At 38.7% G+C, this 17,502-nt stretch overlaps 1 protein-coding gene across 1 annotated transcript in view; it reads right to left on the reverse strand.

Annotated features, from left to right (window-relative positions):
- Positions 1 to 3,834: 3,834 nt before the first annotated feature.
- Positions 3,835 to 17,502, reverse strand: part of Naf1 (nuclear assembly factor 1 ribonucleoprotein) — a 30,758-nt gene continuing 17,090 nt past the window's right edge. The window contains exons 3-8 of the mRNA XM_032918767.1: positions 16,836 to 16,929; positions 14,585 to 14,667; positions 10,315 to 10,475; positions 8,111 to 8,162; positions 6,101 to 6,203; positions 3,835 to 4,973 (exon numbers count right to left, since the gene is read on the reverse strand). Of these exons, the coding sequence (XP_032774658.1) occupies positions 4,522 to 4,973; positions 6,101 to 6,203; positions 8,111 to 8,162; positions 10,315 to 10,475; positions 14,585 to 14,667; positions 16,836 to 16,929 (945 nt within the window). The 3' untranslated portion in view covers positions 3,835 to 4,521. The remainder of the gene's footprint in view (positions 4,974 to 6,100; positions 6,204 to 8,110; positions 8,163 to 10,314; positions 10,476 to 14,584; positions 14,668 to 16,835; positions 16,930 to 17,502) is intronic.

The following is a 17,502-nucleotide window of genomic DNA, read 5'->3' on the forward strand; positions in this document are numbered from 1 at the left end:
GAGAGAGGGGGAGAAGGAAATCCAACAAGGTTATAACTACTTCAACAAGGGCACACTCCACTAAGGAGAACCCAACAATTCCATTCAAACTTGAGTTCCATGAGGGTTTTCTCATTCAAACTACAACACCCTACCGCAAAATTCTACCAATTATCCCGAAAGCACTTACAGGCAAAATACTAGGAAGCAAAATACATACAGAAAGCAATATGACAACAACCTACACATAATATTAAACCATAGGCAACTGCCACCTGCAGCCAGTTTTGAATGGCTCAAATTAACAAAATTAATGCCTTCTGCTATTTTCTTCTCTTAAAACCACTTCTACCTATAACTTGTAATCTAACTCACCTGAACTGTATTGTTACCAACAAATATACCAATAATTATACAGTCAAAATTCAAAGCATTAAAATTATCTTCATCAAATACACTGAAACAGCTTCCATAATTGAGTCTGATGGTGCCAAATCATGTCTGAGACAAAACACTGCATGATACAGCATCAGATATTTCGGGAGCTGTTGCAGGGGAAAAAATGTTCCCTAGCACTCCTGTATGTCATTGGAGAACACTGTAATAGCTTTAGAGAGGCATGCTAACAGGTTTTGCCCAATGACTGGCAATTAGTACAGGGGACATTTTAGGCCATTTCTACCATCACCAGAGAGACTGTCATCATCTCTTTACCACAGTTCAATGGGCTGTACCTGCTAACGGACCTATCCCTTTGTATCTGTGCTAGGTTATCTTTGGGGTCACATCTCTTGTTAGAAAAAGCTTTTGGTTCCTCTATCCTCAATAGAAGGAAAGCTTTCACCACATGAACAAGGTCAATTTGTTCTATTTGGGGGATAAAGTAATGAAATGAACTATAAAGTACTACAGTGTAAAATGTATTTGCCTTTCACCAACCTTACAAAAGAGAAGAGGCAATGAACAACTGGCATGTCGTGGTGAGGTTTTCAGACTAGGTTTCAAATGATAAACGAAGAGCAGCACAGAATATAGAGCACACACAGTGACTTTATTTGCACTAAGGAATGTTATTTTTCATTGTTTTCATTATTCACTTACCAACAATACATACATTTGTTCCTTTTTTCCAGTACACCCGCAGTTGTACATTTCTAATTCACTGCAATAATTTAGATATACTGTATAGATAAATATAATGCGATGTTATTGTAGCTAGAAGCTTAAAACAAGTGTCTGCTAGGAAATACTGAAGAAATAATGTCCAACTTTGGCTTCAACTATATACAGTGTCCTTAATATCTCAGCACACAACTGCACAGAATCTCGTCTGTTATTATATGCTAACTTACATTCACATACCTAAGGATGAGCAGAGTCATAGAAAATGGGGAGCAGAGAACATCAACATTAAAATGGCTGCAAAAGATACTGATGTGTGGTTTCCTTTAGAATCCTAATTGCATTAAGTCATAATTCAGCTTTAAGGCGATCTGATGGTTTTTTGTTAAGATTTTTGTATTTTACATTTTCAGCCCAAACCACAATGAAATTTCTGTGTCTGTGCATGTATGTACACACCTCATAGGTTTTCTTTGATACCAAGCATGTATTTTAGGAAGGCTCATTGTGTGAACTTATAGATTAATCCATTCTGCAAATGCCAAGTTTTGAGTTGTAAGCACCTTGAGCATGTGATGGAAGCACTCCATGTAAAGAACTTCTTCAAATCTTAGGACATTTGTTAAGATGGGGAAAGTGAAGAACAAAGGCTGTTATTTTACTGAGTTTATATTCCCTATCTTAAGTCATCCAGAAGTGAGGCAGACGATAGTATAACAGAAAGGTGTTAAAATAGTAGGAACTCAACAATGGGAATTTTGTGAAAGATCTAACAGAAATATCAAAGCCACTTAAAATATTAAAATGTATAAATCCACATAATCAAATAAAAAACCCGGCCATTACTGTTGAAAGGAAACATGAATGATACACTATGCTTGAGCTGAGTCTCCTCAAAACAGCAGTGCTTCAGAGTATTGCTGTACATGTACATGAAGTAGCCTTGAAATACTGGGACCTTAAATCCCTCCTTCATATTAGAAGCTAAAATGACAACACACAGATTCTCACCAAATTGTGTTTTATTAGCAAAAAACAGTTAACACATAAAAGTAACTAAAAAGACATAAAGTAGTAGAGTTGTACCAAGTGGGGAAGAGAGGAAACCCTGCTTCTAGCTGTCGCTGTCCTTCTCTACATAGCACTGATAAGGACTGTTACTACCCATCTCATTACAGTGGCATGGGGTACTTAATTCACTTTCCAATGTGGTCTGCCTACCCCCCTCCCCTTCAAAAAACCCTCATGTTTGTTATTGGAAGAATACTAGTAAGTATCCTTTTAAAACCGGCTTAGACATTGGGGTGTTGCCTCAGAAAGTGGTATGATAAATACCCCATTTTCCCCAACCGCTTTTACCATGTGATGAAGCAGCAAGTAGGCCCTTGCCAGATGTTGGCACTTTGACACTGGCCTTCCAGGACTCCAAAACTGTGAGACGGTTATTTTGATATGAGTTACCCGGTCTGTGGTACACTGCTACAGAACTCCACTGCCCAGTAAGACATGTCCCTCAGTAAAGTCCTTTACCAACCTTTCAGGTTGGAGTTTAGCTGTAGGGCCAGAGTGATTTGAAATGCACTCTACAATTAAAGCGAGGGTGACAATCTTGCAACATCTTTCTCAAAAGGTTTGTTAGTCTGTGTACTCCTCCAAAATCCACAAACTGGGTAACTTATAAACAATAGACTGATATTCTTAGTTCTCCAGGCTGGAAAACATAGCAGCTTTTTTGGCGCTGGCCCATTTCTGCTCCAAAATCAGCACCCTGTTCCCAGATCTTCCACGAGAGAGTTAGGAGAGGAAGAGAGCTAATGCAGTCTCCTCCAGCCATGGTACAGGGCATTTACCCACGGATGGTTAGCTCCGTTCATGAGGAATCACATCCCAAAGGCCCCATACTAATACTACCAACAGCAGAGTGTGTCTGACCACCCATGTTGGATAGAAAACAGTTAAACCATTAACAGTTGGGCTCCAGCCCAAAGATGAAGAGGTGACTACAAGACATGGCCTGAGAAAACAACCCGTCCTCAAATGCCGAGGAGATAGAACTTGTAGCTAATTTTTCTCACTGGTACAACCACTGCTCCCCAAGCTTAGCTTACTCAAGTTTGAGTTGTCAAGAAAGCTGTAGCAATGTGCTTGCCCTGAAATATCTGCAGACTAAGATTAAATTCTGTGCAAGAGCAGTATGCACTCTTAACTGCTGAGCCAGCTCTCCACGCCAAATACAATCTCACTCCTAATTGATCAATGAGAAACATTCTACAAGCCAGAAATACACACTGAAACTATAAAGAACAATCTTCAGAGAATAAAACACCCAACATAAAAAGCTGACACATGTTGCACACAGACTAGGTAAAGCTCTGTGCCACACCAGAGCTCTGCAGCTCTCTACTACAAATGCACAGCTGCCTCTTTCTGTAGGTGCAAACACAGCGGCCAGGCTTGGAACACGCGTGCCACACTAGGAATGTCACGGAATGAAAGGTTGGGAGCACCACCTGAACAAGGTGCGAAGAGGAGAAACCTGCGTCCAACTCCGCCATTGCAATAGCTGCGTGGCTTTGGTAAGATGATGGCCTTCTGAGCACTCGGGCCCCTCAGGCAATACATGGGAGGACAAATTACACGGCAGGCCTACTCATGGCCAAATAGTCCTCAACTGCTTTTAACGTTTATACCAATGCTGGCTAAAACACTCGTTTAATTAAAAACTATATTCACTCAGCCATTCAATGCCTTTATTATGCACGTCATCCATGTCAGACACTGGAGAGCCTGGGAATAGACAGAATACACATATATATACACACCTTAATGGAAGCAGCAGAACAGTAAAGCTTTTCAACAACGGACAGCTACACAGAAAACAAGTCTGCCAATACATAGCTAATACTAACCAGCTAGTGAGAGCTTCGGCCAATAGGGTCTTCCTCCTTCACACTCCTAACTCGCTTAAGGAAATCAAGTTTAAAGAATTCTTGCATTTACAATCAATTTCAAAAGTGTCAAGTTTATAAAAATACTTTATTTTAAAGACTCTTAGTAGGACTTCAACATTTTAAGATTATACTAAAAAGACAATTCAGTGGTCAGCATATTAGAGGCTGTTATGAAACCCGCTTCATAACCACTACTATACACATTGTTAACCAGCTGTGGGTAGTGGAGGACGTGAGTCAATATTTAAATATTACATGTTTTCTAAGAATGAGATGAACTGTCCCTAGGAATACCTTCATAAAGGTTACAAACATATATGAACTCACAACTGAGTTACTTAAAATATATATGAATGTACAACTGAATCATTTGATTTAGTATTTTACAGTGTTTTTTTTTAAATCTAGTTCTATAATATATTTTTGTTTAAATTTTTTTACCATATTTCTCTGAAATACAAGCATAGAACTAATAGTAAGGTCCAAAATGAGAAGAATTACTTTCCCCAGGAGAGGGAGGAGGAGGGGGAGGAGGGAGGGGAGGTGGGGGTAGGGAGTATGGTAAGTTAAGAACAGGATGAGAGGTCATGCTAGGTGCAGCCCATCCCATGCTGACCGTTGGTGGGGGTGGGGGTGGGGGCGGCAGTGGAAAGTTATGCATATCAAACATGGGTGGGGGAAAAGGATAGTGGGGCATGACAGGATTATCTTGTCTCTGAGGTGGAAATCCCAAGCTCTCTTGAGATGCCATAGGATCTGAGTTATAGTACTGTTGCGGCGGCGGCGGAGGCCTGCTATGGCTTCCTCGAGAGTATCTGCCCCTCGGAAAGCCTCTCGTGAATTCCCTGTTGTGATATCCTTTCGAATGTTCTGAAGAGCTATTGGCATTCCAATTCTGATGCACTTCACCAAAATCTTCACCTTTGATAGCAGAAATAAAAGAAAAATTAAAAATTTAATATATCAAGATCGGTCAGAAAGTGACTTCTACTCCTTATAACATGACATAAAACTCAATTTTAAATGAATTGAAAAGGCACAACTTAATGCTTAAGGATTAGGGAAGACGCTAATAACTGCATTCAAACCCCACAAAGCCCCAGAGCATTATCCCCATCCACACCCACGGCTGAGCAGGAAGGCTACATTCCTGCCTAGTATTGGTCCAGAGAAAGGAAAATTTATTTTAAAAGCCTGTATAAACATATTTATACAAGATTTATTCCTGACCACCGCCCCCCAAAGGAAACAAGCCAGATGTTCCTTAATGGGTAAGTAGTTAAACTATGTATGGTATAATTCCCTCCACAGGACAGGACTCCAGAAAGAAAGGACAATCTACACGTCTGCAACTTGGATGAATTTCCAGGGAAGTATGATCAGCACCAAAAGCAACTACAGGATTTCACTCATGTTCCGGAGATGACCACGGATACTGAAGAGAGAGAGAATAGCCAGACAAAGCAACCCTGAGCCCAGCAACTGCATGTGTAAGACAGACAGAGGAGGAAGGAGCAGAGAAACGCAGACAGACAGACGAGCTCCGATGAGCTGAGGTGAGAAAGACAAACATAGCCACAACTAGAAAGCGAATAAAGAACTAAGGAGCATTCTTCTGGGCTTAGAAATCCTGAGCCTTGAAAACACTACCTCAATAATAACCCTAGCTGTGAGACAGCAATTTCACAAGAGTGAAGAACATATAATACATCTCTCCTGTTGTTTAATACAACTATGTAAATCTATAGTAATCTCAAAAAGCTTAATTTTTAAAATGAAAATATTATAAAAGGAAAAGTCAAAATAAATAGTGGGGACTGGGTGCCACACTATAAAGTCTGATCACGGGCACATAGACTCCTTGAGAAAACCTCCTCTAACAGTCTCAGCTTGTTACCCTAGAAGACACCGTGAGATGGAGCTGTAAGAGGGCTCTCCACATAGCACATGCAGGAGATTCGAGAACGAACGCTGATGCTTCTCTTTAATGTTTACTTACCTACTGTACATGAAGGTCAAAAATGACTGTAAGATAACAATACACTCACCTGACTCATTCAATTCAGACTTGAGTTTTTTGCGGCCTTGAATCTGAGATTTTTTCCTCTGTTTGGCTTCTTTTTCTTTCTCATCATCACTGAAATCCAAGGCCTTGTGGATAAAAGTAGAGATGCACTTACCGTCAGTTTGCCAATGAGACAGTAGATCCTTGCTCAAACCACTGCTTACTGACTGACCAGCAGAAAGGTGCTCACTTCAACTCAACACTACGTACCTATTAATATATGAGCTAACTTCTAAAGTAATAACAAAACATCTGGTTACTGTATTTTAAGCCCTAATAACTTTATTAAGCTGGACACTCTGGGTTTCTTTTTGTTTGTTTGTTTGGTTTTGGTCTATCTAATTCCTAGAAATCTTCAGAGGGGTAACTTTAAAATGCCAAAATTAGCAATATTCAGATATGCAATACATATTCCATTCCCTGAACAGAAGTCCAACTTCCTGCTTAGACTTAATAATCATTATCATGCCAGCTGCCAGGGAATGCCAAAGAAAGCCAAAGAAAGCAGTAATGAAGACTAAGCCACTTTAATACATCACCAGATCCAGGTCACTCAAAATCGGACACAAGCCTTGTCTCTCAGCCTCACGTCAGCTTGAATCTCATTGCTTATAATACACAATACAACAAACAAGCTGTGATAGGAGGGTAAAGGAGAAAGCAGCAAAGACTTACTGAGCACAGTCAAAACAGTAGAGTACTAAGTCAATGTGCTCTGTAAGGCAAAGGAAAGCTCTCTCTAATAGAATGGAATAAGAACACTGTGGTATCAGGTTACTGTCTTCTCAGGAGTGAGAGGGAGAAAATTTTTAATTGGGAGAAGTTTTAGAGATTGCTTTGAGTAAATTTTGCTTTCATTCCCTAAAATCATCTTTCTTATACAAATTCAATTTTGCATTTATGAAGTATTTAAATCCATTATGAAGTTTGCATATGTACATTAAAATGTAGGTAAAGATGAGTAAGATTTATTTCTAAGAAATCTTTATGTCTTTTATGAATGTCTAGCATTTTACCATGGTCTAAAATTAGAGAATTCTTCTAGCCTGTAAGATATCATTAACAACTATATAAAATAAAATCCCGTCATTTTTCAAGAGGCAGTCTGCCTGCCGCCCCCCTCCCCCAAAACCACAATCATACAGCATGTGGGAATGGCTTCTATAAAAAAGTCAATCTAAGCAAACCAATTTCACAAGAACTTGACATTACCAAAATTATTAACTTTAATCCTGAGACCTAAAATGGGGATTTAACAGGATCAATGTTAAGACCCACGCTGATGTCCAAAACACTTTACACACGTGATCTCATTATTAAGATATTGTAAGCATGACAGAGCGTGTGAGTGGGCATACATTCTTAACATCGCTGAGTAACACACTCCTGTGAGATCTCCTGAACGGGCCATAGCCTGACTCAAACCTCAAAAAGTTAGACGCTAACACAGATATGCTCTTCTGCACTGTTTGACATATCTGAAGTATTCAGAAATTACATCTTCAATTGCACCAAAGCCGTAACAACAAAATCTTTAGAATATCCAATTCTCCATCACCTGGAGTAGAAGAAAATAACCGTAACATTCACATGTGCTCACATGTGTTCACATCTCTAGAAAGATTAAATCACTATCCCACCTTAGGAGATGAAACTAAGGTCCTATGAAAATAGACACAAAACATAAAATCACGAGATGAGGTTTGAGAAGAATAACTGAGTTACACAGACGTGAGGGAGTAGAGCGGGCATCTGCTCCTGACACTACCCACACCTCCAATGGGAGGTTCACTTTTGCATCACAGCCAAATGTTATCAGTTTCCACACTGACATTCACTACACCTAAGAGTAAACTTGGGTTTAAATAATAACATGCCATATCAACAAAGTTCATAAAAATGAGAATTATAACAAAGTAAGCTAGAATTAATTAACAATGCATATGAGTAAGGTATATGCTGCCTTGTGAAACATTAAAAGGCTCATACTAACTTCTGGAGGTGGTTCCTGATCATTCTTCCAAGAAGCATCAGATCCTCTGTCCCTAGAAAAGATCATATTCTGTTAAGTGCTTACAGAACCCAAGGTTCTTAGAAATTAGATGAGCCCAGTGTTTACTTTTAAACGAAAACACCAAGAACTGAGACTCTTTTTGGTGGCCTTCACCAATCTCAAATAATGCAGGCCTCCTACAGGAAACACACACACACTGGACCACCGGAACGTGTGCTGACACTAGGGAGCTGCGTGGAGAGGTTATGCTGTGCAGAGAAAGTGGCTCTGCACTTGATTTCACTTTGAAGATGCTGACCTTTGTACAGAATTTGGTTCCACACCCACACGAGACGATGTTTTGCAGGAACAGGCAGAGGCAAAGGTACAAGGTTCTTTTTCCTTAACTCACCTAAGAAATACCATCAGTTTTGTGAGTGATTCTCAAAACAAAAGGGTAAAAGAAAGACTGGTGAGTTTGGGGAGAAGGACACTGAATAGGCTGAAGGACATTGTAGTGTATCAGCAGCCTATATGAAATGAGTCATTAGAGATAAAATAAAATGTATTAGAGTATAATTACTTCTAAAACCTCATTTTAAAATGTTTTATCTTAACTATATCATGGTTTCAGCTATATTTCTTACTTAACTATATTAATATAAATTGAGACCAGATATCTGACTACTTTAAATTAGATTTTAAAGATAAATGGATTTTCCTGAATCAGTGCCACTAAAATCTATGTGCCAATGATAGTAATGTCACAAAATGAAAACTGCTTTAAAATTTAAAATTTTCACTGAGATCTTTGCCATTACATGGTGCTATCAATGACAGTTTTTTAAGTGAATCAGCTGGCATTAACCTTACTTAAACCCAGTGTCCCTTTTGAATACAATCAGTACTAAAAATGATGTATAGGATCCTTCGTCTAGGTTTATGAAAGGCTAGATAAGAAACTCAAAAGATTTTCAGTGGTAGAGCGCTTGCCTAGGAAGCCAAGGCCCTAGTTATCCCCAGCCGAAAAAAGAATCAAAAAAAAAAAAAAAAAAAAAAAAAAAACTCAAATTCACCAATGAAAGATCAAGCAACAGACAGAAGTGATAGGAAGCAGCTAAAGTAGTCTTGTTAGGTGTAGAACTGCAAACAGGATGAACCACTCCACTGCAGAAGCCAAGGTCCAGATACAGGTAAGTACAAGGAGACACCAAAATGAGTAAATGGGAACTGTTTCTGCAGTACAGCCTCATCACTCCCTTCTCTGGTTTATTCCTATTTCTCAGAATTGAAAGCTTTTACTTACCTATTTCATAAGCATTTTCAGAAACCCTGTTTTGGTATCTGCTAAAGGTTTTGTGTGTGGCACATATACTGGATGTGTCTTAATATTCACAGAAGAATGAAACAGTCAACTGCATAAGCTCAATTATTTAAAATGTAATGTCCTTATGGTTCAGTATCTATTTAACTCATTTATCTTGTCATCATTTCATATAAAAAAAATTAACCACATACAGCTGGAAAAATAATTGAGGCTAACTGGTCCTCCTTTAGAGTCTTATAGATGGCAATGTCCATTATGAAGACCAGAATATTTACTTCTAAATAGTGCGTGAAATTTAGAAACCTAATTTAATATAAAAATGGCTTAGAGAACTTACTCTGTGGTATCTGAAAATAGTATCTTTTTATAAGGCTAGGCACTGTGATGCAAACTTGAAAACTCCACACATGGGCAACAGAGGAAGAAGGACCAGGAATGAGTCCAGCTAGGGATACATGACAGTCTGCCTTAAACAACCAAAAGATAAACAAAAACAAAACAAGAAAACAAAACTAAAAACAGCTCTTTAAACTTATAACTTTATTGGAAATAATTTCCTTTATGTAGTAATACTAATATTGAAATTTATCTACCAAAATATATAGTGAAAAGAGAAAACAATGAACTAAAATCCATAAGGGTTCTCCTATGCTCTGCAAATGCTGTCAACCTGGTGGCTGATCTGGGGAAAGCATAAGATCACATATTTTCTACCTGCTACTGCTAATGATAAATCATAGCTCTCAAAGATATTCATAGTAAGAAAAATGAGTTCTCTGGAAAACAGCTACCATTTAAGTATAAGAAATGATCATCTAAGAAAAACCACTCCTAAAATATATGACACAGGAAGACCACACATCAATGAAGCACTTACTGTTTGAGTTTTTCTGTGAATATATACTGAGTGAAGTCTTTCATTGATGGAGCAAAATACATAGTATCCTTTATTTTGATTCCTTTACTCTCAATGTGCTCTGAAGAATTGAACCGTAACACATAAAATGGATGGGCAACAGGTCCAAAGATCTCAAATATCTACAAAACAGAAGACATGGAACATATATCCTAGTAATTTGAAAAGGTAGCAAGATTTTTAAAAACACTGACAATTGCTAAAACAAGCCAATTCTGTTACAGCAATAAACTTTTTTTACACCTGAAGTTTTCATATTTTGATTACAAACACAATAGCTTATTATAAATTTCTTTCCTGCAAATAAAGGAAAAGCAAGTTTGTTTTATGAACAATTCTAACCATTTTGTCAGTACATTCTAGATGCAAATAGTAAACTTTTCTATTAGTGTTCACGAGTTATATGCTATATAAAACTATAGGACATAGTCAAAAATTTTAACTTCCTGGACAAACATAAGACAGTAATAATCTACATCATTAAAAAAAATTCTATGACTCCAACAATCCATGGTAATCCCTGTAACCTTGTACCTAAGGCTCATTCCTAGGGTCTCATTTCCTGAATCCTATGATTCCGTTTCCTAACTATGGTAATGACTGTACCTGAGGACCCCTATGATGACTTCTGGCTTATGTAGAGCTTGGTTTATATTAAATCTGTGACACTAAAAATTCTTGGACTCGTTTTAAGTAACCCTTCCCCTAGGATCTAAAATGGTTCTGCTTCAAAGCTACAACTAAATCATTATGAAGTTTTAAGTTAAAAAAAAGTATCACATAGGAGGTGGCTAGAGGAAGGAAACTGGTTGGGAGATGGGAGGGGAACAGGGGGTAGGGAGTGGGGTGGAGATCAGGTGTAGGGAGAAATGAATGGACAAAGGGGGAGATGGAGGAATGGGGGATAGAGACACAGGGGAGGGGGGTAGGCCTCAGGGTAGCTATGAGGATAACTCTCGCTGAAACTCCTAGTAGTAGAGATACAGATCCTGTAGTAGCTACTTCCCGTAGGCAAGCAGTGCTGCTAGTGAAAAGAATAAGGATAGCAGCACACCCACAAAACCTTCCATGGAAAATGTGGCCTGCCTGTAAGATGTGCAGGGATAGATATGGCAGACGGAGGGAATGGCCACCAATGACTGGCTTCAATTGAGACCCATCCCATCGGCACAAACCAATCCCTGACACTATTAATGATTCTCTGTTATGCTTGCAGACAGGATCCTAGCATAACTGTCCCCAGAGGCTCTACCCAACAGCTGACCTAAACAGATGCAGAGTCATAACCAAACGTTAGATGGAGCTTGGGAAGTCGTGTGGAGGAGTCAGAGAAAGAACTGAGAGACCCTAACAGGATAGGCACTCTACAGGAAAACCAAGAGTCAAATCACCTGGACCCTTGGGGGCTCTCAGAGACTGAACTACTAACGAAAGAACATACATGTTCTGGACCCAGGCCCCCCCACATATGCAACAGATGTGCAGCTTAGTCTTCATGTGGGTCTCCCAACAACTGTAGCAGGGGCTGTCTGTAATCTGTTGCCTGCCTATGGATCCTGTTCCCCTAACATCCCATCCCTGTCTGGCCTCAGTGAGAATGGATGTGCCCTATAGTATAGTAACTGACATGAGTGGGGGGGGGGGGAAGGACGGGACCAGGCAGGGATCCCTATTCTCAGAGAAGAAGGAAGTACGGGGGAAAATGGGAGAAGGACGGAGGAGTTTCCAGTGGTACTCAAGGAGAAGAGGGACAATTTGGGGATATAAAGTGAATGAAAAATTATGTTAAAAAAGTATCACATAGCAAGTGATAGGAAGATTATTATAGTCTTCGCCTGCACCTCATGGTTGTACCTCAGTCAAAGGAAAACTTGGTTGATTGATATAAACAATTTGTTCAATCAAGATTATTTAAAAGGATGTAGAAACATTATTTTAAAATAAGGAAACAATCAATCAAAAGAACCTCATGGAGCTCAGAATGTGGGTGTGGTGCTGAGCAACACCTGAGGGTGAGACTGAAGAGCATCTTTACATCGGGGCTCTAGGTAGCAGGCCTGCCTTCTCAAAGGTCCTTACAAGCGCGCTGCACCCCTGCCTAACATTCTACTCAGTATTGGAAAGTTTGTAACTGTACACCACCTAATGTGAAATTAAAACAAAGGAACTTTTACAGTGTGAGAAAAGCATAAAAAGCAAAGTTTAGAAGAATAAGAACGGAGACTTTTACTTTGGGCCACCTACACACACCTTTATACTTTAAATACGATACAATTATACAAAGGGTGCCCATCAAAGTGGTTAGCACAGGCCATCACCACAACATAGCACTTATTCAGCATAGGAAACTGTAAGGAAACATCTAGTAACAGAGTATGCAGTCCCCCAAATTCTCATCTCACAGCTGCTCTCAGTTTATGACCCAGCAGTGTGTGACCTGCTGGCCTAGCCGATTGACAGATTCTATGGAGGATGAGCTCCACCTCCCTTCCATTCATTCACTCACCCAGTCCATGTGGGACCAGGCTACTCCTACCTTCTCTAAGGAGAAAACCATCAGGAAACAGACCTACAACAGCTTGTTTTCCTCATTCTGGTCACTAGTTTGTTTCTCAAATACCTTTACCCAGCTCTGCTCTAAACCCATTTCAAAGAAAAGGTATTTAGATGTATGCATTTTATTTCCTTCTTTGAGGTAGGACCTCTTCAATTCTCTTCAGACCATAGAATGCTGCCCTGTCTAACACTTTTCAAATTTACGAGTTCTGAGTAAAATTTAAACAAAGATGTCATTTACCTTCATACATGTAATCTTCATCTAATGCATATCAACATTTACTAGTCTGAAAATTCACATATATCTGTGGTATAGAAATACCATTTATAAGGCTAAATTACCAAAGCACATATTCTAAAATTAAAATTGCTCAGGAAAACTATGAGAAAAAAATAATAAGAATTAGGGAAACAATCAATTTTAGTAAGTTTATTTCAGATTAAAAGAAAAATCAAGTCACAGATTTCCCTTGCTTCTTCTCCTCCTTCCTTGGGGACAGCAGTGAACACTATATGCTTTCCTCTGAAGTCATAGAAAAGCAGCCCACAGAAAGCACAGAAACCTGCCCAGGGCTCAGCCCTGCGGCCTCTCACACGCCTTCTCTTTCACCTAGGGCGTTGTCTTTCTCCCTGTGTGTAGATGCACATGGGCACCAAAACCGCTCAGCCTCAGTTTACAGAGGAGAAAAGGCACAGCACCATCCTCCTCATACAAATCTCCCCTCCCTTCCCAACCTTCACCCAAAATAAAAAGTTCTCAATGCCAACAATTCCTGCCACCAACTGCTTTGTAACGAGCCATGGTACACTAGCCTGCCCAATTTAACATCTGTAGTGGTAAAAGGTGACAGAACTCCGTAAAACTTAATCCTTCCTAAGTTGTTTTAAAACACTGAGGAAAGCAGAGAACCAAGAAAGGGAGGTAAGTTTGCCTAGGAAGATCTCCTTTTTCCTGACTCAATGTAACTTTCTTTAATCTCCTGAAATAAATTTTTGAACAGCAAGTTGCAGAGAACTACTGGTTTCTTACTTAGGATTTCAAGCAGGTACACATCTACTCAGCATGTTTAATTCAAAAATGAACACTTGTTTAGTTTTTAAGCTCTTGAATTTAAGAGGCCCAGAATTACCTTACTTACTGAGCAAAGTGTGTGCTTTTCACATTAAACATGGACATGCATGGCTACCCACTAAGAGGGTAAAAGAGGTCCCGTGGGCATGGCTACTTCATCCACATTGATAACCCTCTAGCTTGTATGTAGAGCAATACTCAATTTGCTGTTGAAATCTTTTCCCATAAACATATAAATAAACTCCCCTCTGTACCTCTACCTGAAGTGTTTCAAAGCCACTAACTTCAAGAAAAGCAGTAGTTATTTTACTACACTATGCAAATGCTAGTCAGTTCTGAGTACTTGTGGAAACAGAAGCAATGTCTCTATTTAGAACTTCTGCCTCTGAATAGCTGACAAAACACTGAGAAAAATAAAACAAACATGTGAATTTACTGGTCCATTCTGCAAAGAATTCTAAGGCATTTTAAACCAATTTATAACACACCGGGAGAATTGAGAATGAATTATAACTTGATGACTTGTCTACTTAATAAGCTCTTAAGACAAACAAGACAAACCAAAAAACAAAGTAACAAGAATTTTTATGAGTTTTAACCAACCTTCCCTGCTGCTTGTCGATCACTTTTGAAAATGACAGTATCCTCATTAACTGGAGGTATGTTAGTCATAGACTCAATTATCACTGAAAAATACACAAAAAGCAGATTATGCTTTATAAAGAGGATAAACCAGAATTTTAAATATCATCTAAGCCTTAAGTGCAATACAACTAAAGATTTAAGGTGGCATAACATACTTCAATAAGTATTCCTTCTTAGTAAACAAAATCTTAATTACCAAATAGCAAAGGTCGATGGGTTGTAGTTATTTTAATATAGGAAGCTACAATTACCAGAGGAAAAAGTATAACAGAAAATATTAATTGCTCAACAGTCTTGAACAAATTCAAGCCATGTGCATTTTTTTTTTTTCTATTCTTTCTTTTTTTTTTTTTTTTTGGATCTGGGGACCGAACCCAGGGCCTTGCGCTTGCTAGGCAAGCGCTCTACCACTGAGCCAAATCCCCAACCCCGCCATGTGCATTTTTAAGCGTTATTACCTAATATATCATCATCTAGTCTCAAAACTTCTATTACAGAATACTGGTAAGCTTTTACCAAGTCACGAAAGCAGCTTCTTCTGAATAAATGAAAGCAAAGTGACAACAGGTCCCCAGTGATTGCTACTGCATACCGCTCTTCTCAAAGAAGGAAGACTCGGTGTCCCAAGGCTTTAACACAATACCCAATTCTTATGTGTACAACATATACACCATAAGTAAGTTCTAGAAAAGTTACAATAACACAGAGAACCACTACATTACACAGAAAATGCCATTATTTACTGGAAATGAAGCGCAGATAATTAAAAGTAACACAAAATTCTCTTTTGTATTTCAATTTATTTCTTCAATTAAATTCTGAGTTCTAAATATAAATGCATGATATGAAATTCAGGAGACTCTCCCCCACACATACACTCAGTAATAAAATGTAAAAAATTATCTACCATGGAGTATATGTAATTGCAGTAAATGTAGTAACTGGAGTAAGCTTTAGAATTATTTTTTATAAGAACAAAGATATTTACTTTAATATAAATTTAAATTAAAAATTATAAAATTATGGTAAGTATTAATTTTTAAAGATATGAATATACCTATTGTCTGGGAATGGATCAAAAGGTAAAGCTCTATCTCACCTATCTGACAAGTGATCAGAAGAGGAAGACCTGAACTTTGTGTTATGTACAAAACTCCTATGGCTGTCTCAGCCAACGGTGGCTTCCTAGATTCCCTCACTGCAAGACTCAAGAGTTGTTCTTGGTTGACTACCATAATTAGATGATAAGATCCAGCTGCTAAAGACTCCACATAGTGTGGTTGCAGGGCAGAAAAACTAAACTACACTGAATGGGCTATAGACGGAAACCCTCTTCAGCTAGGGCCTTGAGGGCCAATCACTTTATCCTTTGGTTGTTTATTTTTCTAAGAAAATCTGCAAACTTCCGTCCTGACCAAATCCAGGGTTACTGGGAGAGGATGTAGTTCATATTCTTGAAGGTGAATCTGTCTTCTTCATCTACATGTGGTATTACTACTAATTCTACTGGCTGCTCGTGTCACAGCAGACTTTCCAAGGGATAGCCAACAACATCTAATGGATGTAATGATGGATACAAAAGGGTCAAAGGGGATTAATTCCTCCCTTTAAGTGTGAGGCAGGTGGATCTGAGTTTAAGGCTAGCTGCTCTGAAGAGTGACACAGCCAGGGATACAGGGAGAGACCCTCTCTCAAGTAACAACAGCAAAGCAAGCAAGCAAACAGAAGAATGAACAAGAGAAACAAGAGACAGGAATAGGAATCTTGTGGGCTATGCCTAGAAACAAAAACAAAGAAAAACAAAGAAACAAAGACAAAGAAAGGACCCCACAAAAGTGCGTAGCACTGTTGGACAGCTTTGTGGAGTAGTCTGATGCAGGTCTGGTCCTAGAAGGCTAAACTGTCATGTCCAAGAATGCAGAATGCTGCAAAGTCATAAAATTTGTGTCAACTTGTTACAGCCAATAAAGTAAACACAATTACAAAAAAAAACCAAACAAACAAAAAAAAAAACAACCCAACAAATTCTCAAAAAAAGATCTCAAAAAACCAAAGAAAATATATAAGTAAAAACCAAATATGATACTTTCAAGTTTAATGACTAAGATAAAGTGTACATGTCTCAAAAAAACTTAATACATCAAGTCCTTGACCTTGACATCAGTGCATGCCTGAACACAAATCTTGTTAATATAAGTTACTTACATACCTAATTGTTCAATAATGCTCGAAACCTTCCCAAGAGGCTTTAGCGCAATGTCTTCAGGCAGAGTAACAGTGAGTTCTTCCACAGAAGGTAGTTCCTATAATATAGTGGAAGACATTAATCTTCTTGCAGCTTCAAAAACACTTTCTAAAACAAGGAGCAATATTTTCCATTTCAAGTGTGACAGAGACTACTGAAGATGGACGGTAAGGGTTAAAGCATTCCTTCAGTGGCTCCTTTGTAGTAAGGAGCCAGCTGACTGCTGACTGCAGCTCAGACACTTAAGGAACTCAGTACCTCTTTGTACATTAGCCAAAGACTATAGATATAACACTACCAATCACTTGACAAGAGATGACCTCTGTAAAGAAAAGCTGTATTAAGGAAACCAGACAGACTCCATTTGAAGAGTTCTACTAAGAACTACCATTCCTCCACGACAGGAGGCTTGCTTCTTTGATCAGTTTTGTTAATCTAGCGAATTAATTAATGTGACTTTAATTATAGTAGAATAAACAATCAACAATCTTTCCTGGCACCGCGTGAAACATGAAAGTCTGACAGTGACACCTATCAATCAAATACAGAATTCTTGGAAACAGATATGCCCTGTAAAAGCTGAAAAGGTGTTACCTCCTACCTTCTCTTTCCAGGTTAAAAAATACATTTC

This window comes from Rattus rattus, chromosome 13, assembly GCF_011064425.1.
Source record: "Rattus rattus isolate New Zealand chromosome 13, Rrattus_CSIRO_v1, whole genome shotgun sequence".
Taxonomy (NCBI): Eukaryota; Metazoa; Chordata; class Mammalia; order Rodentia; family Muridae; genus Rattus; species Rattus rattus.